At 39.3% G+C, this 12,505-nt stretch overlaps 2 protein-coding genes across 10 annotated transcripts in view; both read left to right on the forward strand.

The window, feature by feature from the left end:
- Positions 1–6,742, forward strand: part of znf148 (zinc finger protein 148) — a 74,758-nt gene extending 68,016 nt beyond the window's left edge. For both annotated transcript variants that reach the window (XM_070875489.1, XM_070875490.1), the window contains one exon: positions 598–6,742. In XM_070875489.1, the coding sequence (XP_070731590.1) occupies positions 598–2,199 (1,602 nt within the window). In that variant the 3' untranslated portion in view covers positions 2,200–6,742. The remainder of the gene's footprint in view (positions 1–597) is intronic.
- Positions 6,743–11,053: 4,311 nt separating this feature from the next.
- The window catches only part of slc12a8 (solute carrier family 12 member 8), a 250,883-nt gene continuing 249,431 nt past the window's right edge, over positions 11,054–12,505 (forward strand). For 6 of the 8 annotated variants that reach the window (XR_011592652.1, XM_070875492.1, XM_070875496.1 and 3 more), the window contains exon 1: positions 12,078–12,173. The gene's annotated coding sequence lies outside the window, so the exon portion shown is untranslated. Of the gene's footprint in view, positions 11,086–11,841; positions 11,870–12,077; positions 12,174–12,505 lie in introns of those variants that run through there. The other 2 variants (XM_070875493.1, XM_070875494.1) reach the window with 2 other exon arrangements.

Raw genomic sequence — 12,505 nt, forward strand, 5'->3', positions numbered from 1 at the left:
CTTTAGCTAATCAATTAAGCAGTGACTCCAAACTATACAATGCTACAAATGCCTGCTGCATGATTGTTTTTCATGGAAGTGTGGGAATCATTATTTGCCAGATTTATTTATTGCCTTCTCTAGTCTTGAAGAGTAAGGACAAGGCTAGCTCAATAAGTTTAATATTTTGTGTTTCAACTTATTTTCTTGATTGTCACGAGAAGATTGCTTCATTCTAAATCTCATTACAACACTTGAAATGGTATATTTGAGATATTTTAAAACTAGTACTTTTAGTTCTATCTTGGCATATAACCAAGCTACCCAATTTATATTGGGTGTAGATGTTTCTTGTCTGTACTTTTTTCATTTTTTCCCCCTGTAATGTAACTGATTTTACATGCAACAATTGATCAACCTAGTTAGCACTGTATATCTTGTGACATTTTTAACATATGTACATGTAATTTTTATCAGTTTTGTTTTTATAGCTGCTAATGTCTGATATTGACAAGTGAAGCCATGTGGAGAATGTACATTTATTTTTGTGTTTGGGTTTGTCACAATCATATTTGGTGTTTATTCATGGTATTGACTCTACTGTTGTGATTGTTTCAGTATTTCTCTAGAACTGATCGTGTATTAAAACACAAACGCATGTGCCATGAAAACCGAGATAAAAAACTGCTGTGCGCATTGAAGATGGGTGATATGGGAGGGAATGAGGAAGATCCGAACATTTCCTTGCAATATAAAGATAATCTATTACCACGGAAAAAGAAGCAAAAAACAGGAGAGAAATTGAGGTCTTCTGTTCCACTCACTGAAAAAGAGTGCACCATGGAAAAACTAGACCAGAAAAAAGATGAGAATGAGAGTGATTATTCTTCACTCTACAGTATTGCCTCAAAAGTGAAAGATGAATATATGGTGACTGAGTACTCGGTTGAAATACCGCATTCATCCAACAGTGGTGACCCTCTAGAAAGTACATCGGGGGAGATCCATCCACCAAAATTGGTCATCAAGAAAGTTAGCAGTAAAAGAAGTCAGCAACTACAGTTGGAACCAAGCCAGGCAATGTCTGCATTATCCACCTATGAAGAAAATAAAGTTACTAAATATACTTATGAACTTATTGATAAACCAGGTCTGCTGGATTCTGAAGGAAACCATGACATTGATCAGGTTGATTCCTTACAGGAAGTTCCCAGTAAGCCTGTGCATAACAGTAACAATTATGATGATGCAATGCAGTTTCTGAAGAAGCGGCGTTACTTGCAAGCAGCAAGTAATAATAGTAGAGAGTATGCCCTGAATGTAGGCCAGATAGCATCACAGCCATCTGTGACCCAAGCAGCTGTGGCTAGTGTCATTGATGAAAGTACAGCAGCATCTATGTTAGACTCTCCATCACTGAGTGTTGAAATAAAGAATAGTCATGACAAAAGTGGGATTCCTGATGAGGTACTGCAGACTCTGCTGGACCATTATTCTCATAAAGCAAATGGACAGCATGAAATGTCTTTTAGTGTCACTGATACAGAAGTGGCCTCGAGCATGTCGATAAACACTTCAGACGTAGCGGAGGTTACCCAGACTGAGAGAGCTGGTGCAAGTTCCCAATCAACAACTTCAGACAAAGCAAGTATGCTTCATGAATATTCAAAATTTCTCCAGCAAGCTTTGGAAAGAACAAGCCAGAATGATGCATATTTACCCAGTCAGAGCCTTGCTTTTGGAACGGATAGCCCGATCCTTTCAAGTCAACCATTGTTTTCTTCCATGGCTTCAATGACTATGCAGCGTGGTTTTAGGTCCGGCATGAATTCACCATTGCGAGCATCTTCTGAGAAGTCCCACTATGGCTTGATGGTTGGTGAGTCCCAGCACTCCTTTTCTTTTACAAGCGATGAGACAAATCATAGTTCTGTCTCAGCACAAGAATTCTTGGATCAGATGACATCTCAGAAGAAGGTAGAAGCTCAGCCTGTCCATCAGGCCTACCAAATAGGCACATTTGAACAGACATTCAGATCTCAGTACCAGAATGCAAGATCTGCTGTGCCTCCCCCATACAGTGCTGCCAATGGACAAGTCAACCTGAGGGTGCGTGGGGCTAGTGCAGAGTTTTCAGAGTTTCCCTTAGTGAGTGTGCCAGAGGGAAGAGCTCAAATGACTGCTTCACCAGATGCCACAGCTAGCCAGGCCTTTGGATAGTAGGAAACTAATCTTTGTAATGTAATGGGGGCTAGCACTTCAAAATGCTCTGTATAGGACGGAGTGCTGTTATAATCAGTAGTTTATGCGGTTTTGGTTCAATTTAACACATTTATATAGAAGCCTTATAATCTAGGCCTCTTGAATACCAAAACACAATTGCGCTGCAGTGCAACATTGTTAAAAACATATTTTCTTTGTAACTTCAGCCATGCACAGCATGTCCCAGATTCTTGTGTTGTGGCAGGGTTTAACTGTTGTTTAACACTGATGCTGCTGCTATGCCTCACCTTGTAACATGCCCCAAATATTTTGGCACTTTTTAAAAAAAAAAAAGAATTAGTCACTGCTATTTGTAGGGTGTAACCAAACTAATAAATTAGTTTATTTTGGATTTCCTTTTAAATTTATGCACTTTTCTACTCAGATTTAATAAGATTGTAAACTAACAATTTTGCCTGTTTATATGTAGAAGAATACTTGGTAAGGAGTAATTGGAACATAATTTTTTTCTAACTTGCATTTTCTTGACTTGAGGAAGCCCACAGAATTGATGAGTGGGAGAAAAATGGTATTCTGCAGTTATCCATTGAGCATTCTATTTATACCATGAGTTTAAAAAAAATTAAATTTTATTTATTTTAGAAATGAGTACCTGGGAATTTATTTCAGTGAGAACTGTACTAAGCACCAAGGGTGCTTTACTACTTCCCTAGTCGTGTGACGCAGTTTTCACCTCTCCAAGATGTTGGGCTGCCTTATTAAAATATAGTTTATATCCCTATTTTTGTATGTTTAGTAAATAAAATGTTTTGATGTTCCCTTGCAGAAAATATACCTGTTAATTTATATTGCAGTACCTACCCCTTTATCTATATAATACCTTGTCTACCTAACCATTTTTCAAAAATATATAATGCAACTTGTATATCATCCCACAAAATATGTTGCAGCTTTATTACATTTTCTGTAAATGTGATTTTGTACATTGTGGAATGCTATGTTAAAGATTGGACAGTTTACCATTGAAGATTTTGGGTTTCCCATTCAAATGCATATGTTAAGTATTTTATGTAGTTTAACAACATTTCTACAGTTGAATCAGATGGTTAAGAATCTTCCTTGCATGTAATTAGTAAATTGTCATCTAATTTGGAGAAATATAGTTGTCAATATATTGGTTTTGAGTCGATAATTGTATTCCTTGACTTGTAACTAAATTATTATAAGAGCTTCGCTTTGCAACTGTTCAGAATTCCAGTGACCTCCATAAGCTGTGACATGATGGGATGATGTGGCTCTTCTAATGGAATGTCACCGGAGGTGCTTCTATAAATATACAAAGGAATTTAGTGATTGGTTTTGGGGCAAAAATTGTTCAAATTGAGAGACAGCATTCGTAAAACTCTTGAGATTTTTATGGTTTACTGATCAGTGCAACCCTTGAGTTCCATGATGTGCTTTAAGAATGTTTCAACCAAAGATGTAAATTTTATATTTTTTATATTTATATCGTCTTTGTAGCATTTGAAACATTCTAATATTTACTGGGGGGTGGGTGGTAAAATATCAAATTGGAAATAATGTCCAGAGGAACTCTAATATCCTTCTAACCATTTTGCAATTTACCAGTGTTGGCCTACATAACTGCAGTCACTGCACTTCAGAGTAACTCATTGGATGTGAAGTGCTTTGAGACATTGAGAGGTTTGATGTAGCACTATACAAATGAAAGTTCTTTATGCCCATACAGCGTTTAATCTCAATTAAACCATCGTGTGTATGCAGTAATTATAGGTCAGTTATGTGTAGTGGTACATTTCACAAAAGCTCATCTAAGTTTCAGCTGGCCACCGACATCTTCATGCTTTCCAAGCAGTAGTTTTGAAATCTATCTTTGTGGAACCACCATGCAAATATTGACATCCTGATTATACTCTTCCCAACTCCCAACAATGTCAGCTACCCAAAGAAACACCATGCTATTAGCAGAAAACGCTTCTATTAGTTTACAGCAACAGAGATAACATGCTAGTGAGTCAACAACCAGAAAGAGAGAAATATAGAATACAAAATTCTCAAGACGCTCGGCTCATAGTGTTTTGTATATCTGGCACCAGGCAGACCGAGGTCTGCCCACCTCGTAGGCCGTAGGCCCCCAGATTCTTTCTGACCCATTAGAGTTTGCAGACTCCAGTTTGAAAACCTATAGGTTATAATCAAACTAGTTATATATGGTAGCTTTTTTTTTACTGAATGTAGAACACTGGACCAAATATGAAGGATGTCTTTCAGTTGTGTTTTTGATGAAAACTTGAGTACATTAAGCAGTCATCTTTAGCTTGTTCAGTTTGGAAACAAATTTGGGATTGTGCTTTTTTTGTTTTAACTTTATTCTTAACCTTGAAATTAACATTAATAAGTGGGTACTCCAATGCTACTTTTTTAAAGTGTGAGGCATCTGCAGTTTTATCTCACTGCTACTATTCACGGCACAGTGACCCAGTGCAGTTTTGAAGTGCTGACTGTGTACACCTTATTATCCACAAACTTCACCTTGCACTTAAGTGAACACTGATGCTTCAAATCAGTCCCCTAAGTTCTCCTTAAATTCATGCAAACAAAAATAACTGTAACTGAGAAAACCATGAGTCAGTGATTCCACATTTGAGATTTATGCCCCTCTAAAAGAAGGGTTTAAAGTCACCATGCCTGAAGGGCAAACGCTTTTATTCTAGTTTATAGCGTATTTAATGAAATGGCATTGCTATTTTTACTTTATACATTTTGGTTTTTGGAGATATTTAAACAAAACTTCGGAGTTAGTAAGCTGTTCAATGTACTTTCAAAAAGAATTAAAACCTGCACTTTTAAAATGCTTTCATTAGAAGGTGTGAGATGTACATAAAATGTACATTAAAACTATTTTCAAACTTTAATCCCAAATCTGTTTCAGCTTTATAGTATTCCGAAGTTTGTTTTGTGTAATTATATTCATTTAAGTATCTTCTATTAGAGCAGGTAATGTGTTTGATTATAGCCAACGTGTAAATTAATCTTTGCAGTTGGTTGTGTACTTGTAATGGAATGGGTCCTTTTTTTAATATATAGTTGTATCTTCAGTGATTACAAATACGGTTTCACTCAATCTTCACTTTTATGGCTCTTTTTATCAAAACAAATGCATTCCAAGAATGAAAAATTGTATGTAATGCTGCAGAATTTTTGCATGTATTTCTTTTAATGTGCACATTGTTTTGTTTTCATTTCATCACCCAATATTTTAGCATGAGATGTTAGTTTTTGGATTTTTTTCATAAAGGGGTATAAGGGAGACCCCAAAAACTTACCATACAGTAAGATCAAAAATTGATTAAACTGAAACATAACACACTTATGGGTGGGGGGCGAATTCTTCCTATATAATTACTATGGCATTTTATTTTACTGTAGGGGCATCTTCAATTATGGAGAAGGGTAATTTTTGATTTTTTTTGGTCTGTTGTAATGGAAACTCTGACATACAATCCAGATTCATACCTTTATGTATATAAACTAATGTTTAGACAAACTAATCAGACAACCGTAACCCGCTAACTTCTAGACAATGATGGTAGCGAGGGATTGAAACTGCATATCTATACTGAGCAGCAAAATGAATAACTTGTTAACATAGGTAAAACCGCATCAACATTTATAATAGCAGTTGCATAGATTTTATGTTATATGCTAGCCATTTATACATAGATGGACTTGCCAAGTGATACTTTATTCTGGTCTCTTAGTACACTGGTCAATTTTATATGTAAGCTTGCTTTTCTATTAATGTAGAAGTGCTACCTAGAGAGATCAATTTTGTAGTATATTGTAAAAGTTAAATTTGTTAACGAAATATGTTGGGCACAGCCTATGTACAAAAATATTTACTCTTTTTTTTTTTTGTTCAATTGTTCACTACTCCACAATCAAGTTGAGCGAGATAATTATGTGTTTGTAAGAGTCAGTAAATCTGTCTGGCTTTTGTTCACCCTACATAAAACTTGTTCACAACTTCAGTATCTTTACATTGAGTTTAAATGCTGATGGGGAATTGATTTATCAGTACCTGTAGTACATACTGATACAGCAAGTTTGATAATTTTCAATGTGTGATCAAATACTGTGTAGATATGAAATAAAGCAGGATCCTACAATATGCTTTAAACAGTTATCAAATGATATACAGTACTTCATAAACTGTGTATTAGAGAAATTGGAAGTATCACATTTTCATCTTTAAAGAGTCTTTTTAATGCATAGTTATAAATAAATGTTGAGAAATCAGTTATTTTTGTGGTCTTTAATTTATAAACCATGATGCTGAATGACAATATTTGAAGATGGGGAATGCTGCCATATCTTGAAGGATTCTATGTGGAAGAAAACTTGTGTGTATAACATTTGTGTATGAAACCTGCTGTTTTCATCTGTCCTCACATCTGTGACATTTTTATCAGTGAAGATCTTCTGAACGACATTTGTTTTAGTTTCAAAATAAAAAAGATTAAAGGTGATATTCTGTCTTTATTTACAAAATTGAGAGCATGAGTATCAATGCATTGTGAAGTTAAATGATCAAAGACCTTGTGTGTTTTTTTTTTAAGCAGCATCCTTCTTACTCTGCCAATTTATGTAATTCTTAATGTCCGCAGTCTGCTTTATAAGAACATGCATAAGAAATAGAAGCAGGAGCAGGCCATATGGCTCCTCGAGCTTGCTCCGCCATTTAATATGATCATAGCTGATCTGATCATGGACTCAGGTCCACTTCCCTGCCCGCTCTCCATAACCCCTTATCCCCTTATTGTTTAAGAAACTCTTTCTGTCTTAAATTTATTCAATGTCCCAGCTTCCACAGCTCTGAGGCAATGAATTCCACAGATCCACAACCCTCAAAGAAATTTCTCCTCATCTCAGTTTTAAATGGGCGGCCTCTTATTCTAAGATTATGCCCTCTAGTTCTAATCTCCCCTATCAGTGGAAACATCCTCTCTGCATCCACCTTGTCGAGCCCCCTCATAATCTTACACGTTTGATAAGATCACCTCTCATTCTTCTGAATTCCAATGAGTAGAGGTCCAATCTTTCCTCATAAGTCAACCCCATCATCTCTGGAATCAACCTTGTGAACCTTCTCAACTGCCTCCATGGCAAGTATAACATTTCGTAAATATGGAAACCAAAACTGCACGCAGTATTCCAGGTGTGGTCTCACCAATACCCTGTACAACTGTAGCAAGACTACCCTGCTTTTATATTCTATCCCCTTTGCAATAAAGGCCAAGATTCCATTAGCCTTCCTGATCACTTGCTGTACCTGCATATTAACCTTTTGTGTTTCATGCACAAGTACTCTCAGGTCCTGCTGTACTGTGGCACTTTGCAATCTTTCTCCATTTAAATAATAACTTGGTCTTTGATTTTTTTTTTCTGCCAAAGTGCATGACCCCACACTTTCCAACATTATACTCCATCTGCCAAATTTTTGGCCACTCACTTAGCCTGTCTATGTCCTTTTGCAAATTTTTTTGTGTCCTCACATATTGCTTTTCCTCCCATATTGCTTTTCCTCCCATCGTCAGCAAACTTGGCTACGTTACACTCTGTCCTTTCCTTCAAGTCGTTAATATAGATTTTAAATAGTTGGGGTCCCAGCACTGATCCTGATGGCACCCCACTGGTTACTGATTGTGAACCCGAGAATGATCCATTTATCCCGACTCTGTTTTCTGTTAGTTAGCCAATCCTCTATCCATGCTAATATATTACCCCCAATCCCATGAACTTTTATCTTGTGCAGTAACCTTTTTATGTGGCGTCTTGTCAAATGCCTTTTGGAAATCCAAATACACCACATCCACTGGTTCCCCTTTATCCACCCTGTTACATCCTCAAAGAATTCTAGCAAATTTGTCAAACATGACTACCCCTTCATAAATCCATGCTGACTGCCTGATCGAATTTTTCTTTTCCAAATATCCTGCCAGACCCCAGATGTTTACTTGCATGAAGCCTTTTCCAAAATTCAGAAATGTTTTCTGAAAATATAGCCATGATTAGAGAGAGGCTCAAGTTAATTGCAGAATATTAGTTACCCCATGAGTGAGGAAGTTGATAATTTGAGTGGCAAAATTGCAACTGAATTACCCTGGGGCCTGATAGTCTGCATCCCAGAGTACATAAGGAAGTGGCCTTAGAAATAGTGGATGCCTTGGTGATCATTTTCCAACAGTCTATTGACTCTGGATCAGTTCCTATGGACTGGAGGGTAGCTAATGTAACACTTTTTTTAAAAAAGGAGGGAGAGAGAGAAAACGGGTAATTAATAGACCAGTTAGCCTGACATCAGTAGTGGGGAAAATGTTGGAATCAATCATTAAAGATGAAATAGCAGTGCATTTGGGGAAAGCAGTGACAGGATCGGACCAAGTCAGCATGGATTTATGAAAGGGAAATCTTGCTTGACGAATCTTCCAGAATTTTTTGAGGATGTAACTGGCAGAGTGGACAAGGGAGAACCAGTGGATGTGGTGTATTTGGACTTTCAAAAGGCTTTTGACCAGGTCCTGCCCAAGAGATTGCTGTGCAAAATCAAAGCGCATGGTATTGGGGGTAATGTACTGACGTGGATAGAGAACTGGTTGGCAGACCGGAAGCAGAGAGTCTGGATAAACGGGTCCTTTTCAGAATGGCAGGCAGTGACTAATGGAGTGCTGTCGGGCTCAGTGTTGGGACCCCAGCTCTTTACAATATACATTAATGATTTAGATGAAGGAATTGAGTGTAATATCTCCATGTTTGCAGACAACATTAAACTGGGTGGCGGTGTGAGCTGTGAGGAGGACGCTAAGAGGCTGCAGGGTGACTTGGACAGGTTAGGTGAGTGGGCAAATGTATAGCAGATGCAGTGTAATGTGGATAAATGTGAGGTTATCCTTTTTGGGGGCAAAAACACAAAGGCAGAATATTATATGGATAGCGGCAGATTAGGAAAAGGGGAGGTGTAACGAGACCGAGGTGTCATGGTTCATCAGTCACTGAAAGGGCATGCAGGTACAGCAGGCGGTGAAGGCGGCAAATGGTATGTTGGCCTTCATAGCTAGGGGATTTGAGTATAGGAGCAGGGAGGTCTTACTGCAGTTGTACAGGGCCTTAGTGAGGCCTCACCTGGAATATTGTGTGCAGTTTTGGTCTCCTAATCAGAGGAAGGACGTTCTTGCTATTCAGGGAGTGCAGCGAAGGTTCACCAGACTGATTTCAGGGAGGGCTGGACTGTCATACGACGAGAGACTGGATCAACTGGGCCTTTATTCACTGGAGTTCAGAAAGATGAGCGCGGATCTCATAGAAACGTATAAAATTCTGACAGGACTGGACAGGTTAGATGCGGGATGAATGTTCCCGATGTTGGGAAGTCCAGAACCAGGGGACATAGTCTTAGGATAAAGGGTCGCCCATTTAGGACTGAGATGAGGAGAAACTTCTTCAGAGTTGTTAACCTGTGGAATTCCCTGCCGCAGAGAGTTGTTGATGCCAGTTCATTGGATATATTCAAGAAGGAGTTGGATATGGCCCTTACGGCTAAGGGGATCAAGGGATATGGAGAGAAAGCAGGAAAGGGGTACTGAGGGAATGATCAGCCATGATCTTATTGAATGGTGGTGCAGGCTTGAATGGCCTACTCCACCTATTTTCCATGTATGTAAAGTTTTCTTCAGCATTGAGGACACTATTATGCAATTTGCCACTGAGTAGCCCGAAGGCAGTGGGTGAGGGCCTGATGGCGGTGGGGGACCCCCACAAATCGGGCCCAGGCCGGCTGGTGAGGAGCCGGGGGTCCTGCTGCTCCGCACCTTGCGCATGGAATGATTCGGTCGGGGGAGGGGGGCGGAGCTTGTCGCTTGCAGGTCAAAAAAGTGTAGTGGGGGCCGGGGCTTGACGGATGGCTGTCTGCCAAAAAAAGTGCAGTAGAAATAGTCCCTTTTTGAAAAAAGGCACTGAGCTCAAATGGAATGGCACACCGTCCCCTCACCTCTGAGATTTGAGTTTTAGTGTAGCTCAAATGGGATGAAAGGCTCCTTTGCCAGAAATAAAGGTTTACATGAAATGCATTTGGAGTTGCCTTAATCAAGTTCTAAATGGTCGCAGGTTCACAGCACAAGAAGTGCTCATAAATTGAAAGTGATCGCATAGCTAGTGTGGCAAATGGAAGCATTCCTTCTGGTGCAGAAGGGAGTATGTGTATTTGGGAATAAGACGCTGCATCTGGATTATGCCTCGTTTACCTTGATAGTGTTTAATGCAGCCTTTGACATTTTGGCAGGCCCTGTATCGTCATGGTAGGACTCATCTGATCAAGATGAGATTGTTTGTAAGGCCAGTTTAACTAGAATGCTTCCTGACTCCAAGGTAAACTGGTAGCTACTTCCTAGTTGACTTCATTTCTTAGAACAGCGTCGTGTTTAAGGGTTATTGGGTGACTTAAGTTTAACAAACAGCTTTAAAAAAAATTGTGTTTGTATCTTGGACTTTAGTAATCGATGGAGTCCAGTGTGGAGGAGACGGACGAAAACTGATTTAGTGCCAAACAACTTTCAGAGACTCATTTTATTTCTCTCAGACAATACTAAAAGCCGCGGACCTGCTTCTGGCGAAGTCAATTCAGTTTTGAATCAGATGCTAACGGGGGAAAACGAACAGAATCAGGAAATGCGATTTAAAAATCGCCGGTAAAGTCCACCAAATCGGAATTGAATTCCTTCAGTCCTTTGAAACCAGTGACCTAGCTCACGGTACCACCAGATTACTGCACAGAAATCCCACAGTAGCGAGTGTTCAGAAGAGCAGGTCAGTAATAAGGGTGCACTATCTGGGGTTTTGGGGGTTATTATATGCTGTATAACATTAGTATAAAACTCAGCGAATTGTTAAAACGATTCTCGCGATAAACGGCCTTAAAGAAGTTTAGAGGCGACATCGTTTTTCGTGGTTTTGAAAAGTACTTGCAGTTATCACTGGAGCGGCTGATCACTGACATGTTCTTGGCAATACGTGGCAGGTTGAGCTGGTGTGTGGTGTGTGTACCTGAGCATCAGATGGACTACACAGCGCTTCCCAAAACCTGCCCTGGGACAGCATCCCAGTCACAGGCTGCTGAAAACAAAACCTTACTTGGGACTGTTTCCTTTGGTCGCTAACTAGGTTTTTATATTAAACGACATTGAATGAATAAACGAGGAGATTGAAACAAGTGGCAGCGTGCAGAATGTACCCTATTGCTGTATAATTTTGCGGACCAAAGGCAGAATGCATAACCGGTTTATTTAATTCTTGCTTAAAAATATAAAGCACGTCCTCAAAAAAACTAAGTTTTCCCAGAAGAAAACTGAGATGATCTTTTTCTCGTGGGAACGGTGAGACGTTTGTGTTTGGTAAGGGAGGGGAGAAGAGGTATGATCCGGACCCGGATGCAGAAACCTTGCTTTTTATTTGCTGGCAGTCGGGGCTATTCCTCTTGCCAACCAGCTCATGTTTCAGAATTCCATTGAATTAATAAATACAAAAGCCGACAAATCTTGAACAGATTCTGGCAGTTGAACATTAAAGGGACACTGTCGTCCCGAAAAAAAAGGTACCAAGATTTGTATTTGTTGAAGGGAGGATGCGGTTTTTGTCACGGTGAAATGTTTGCACTACGCTGTACATCATATAATTGTGTATTTGCAAACCAATAATATTTGCCAAACTTCTTCGTGAAGGCAATACCCCTTTAAATTCCAATGCGTAGTACATTTCCTGATTTCTGACATGTTTTAGAATGCTCTCCAAAGGAACTCTGGACGGGCTGGTAGCAGGGGGAGGAGAAACCAAATAATTAATTGTCATCATCATAGGCAGTCCCTCGAAATCGAGGAAGATTTGCTTCCACTCTAAAAGTGAGTTCTCAGGTGGCTGTACAGTCTAATATGGGAATTACAGTCTCTGTAACAGGTGGGGCAGATAGTGGTTGAAGGAAAGGGTGGGTGGGGAGTCTGGTTTGCCCTTCCGCTGTTTGTACTTGGTTTCTGCATGCTCTCGGCGAGACTCGAGGTGCTCAGCGTCCTCCCGGATACTCTTTCTCCACTTTGGCCCGTCTTGGGCCAGGGATTCCCTTGATCAAGGAGGCTTTCAGGGTGTCGCTAAAAATTAATTGTAGCGAATAGGATTCCCAAGTGTGATTTCAAGGTAGTAAACTTACCAAGATTTCAGATGATGTTTAAATGCATTT

Source organism: Pristiophorus japonicus, chromosome 3, assembly GCF_044704955.1.
Source record: "Pristiophorus japonicus isolate sPriJap1 chromosome 3, sPriJap1.hap1, whole genome shotgun sequence".
Classification (NCBI taxonomy): domain Eukaryota; kingdom Metazoa; phylum Chordata; class Chondrichthyes; family Pristiophoridae; genus Pristiophorus; species Pristiophorus japonicus.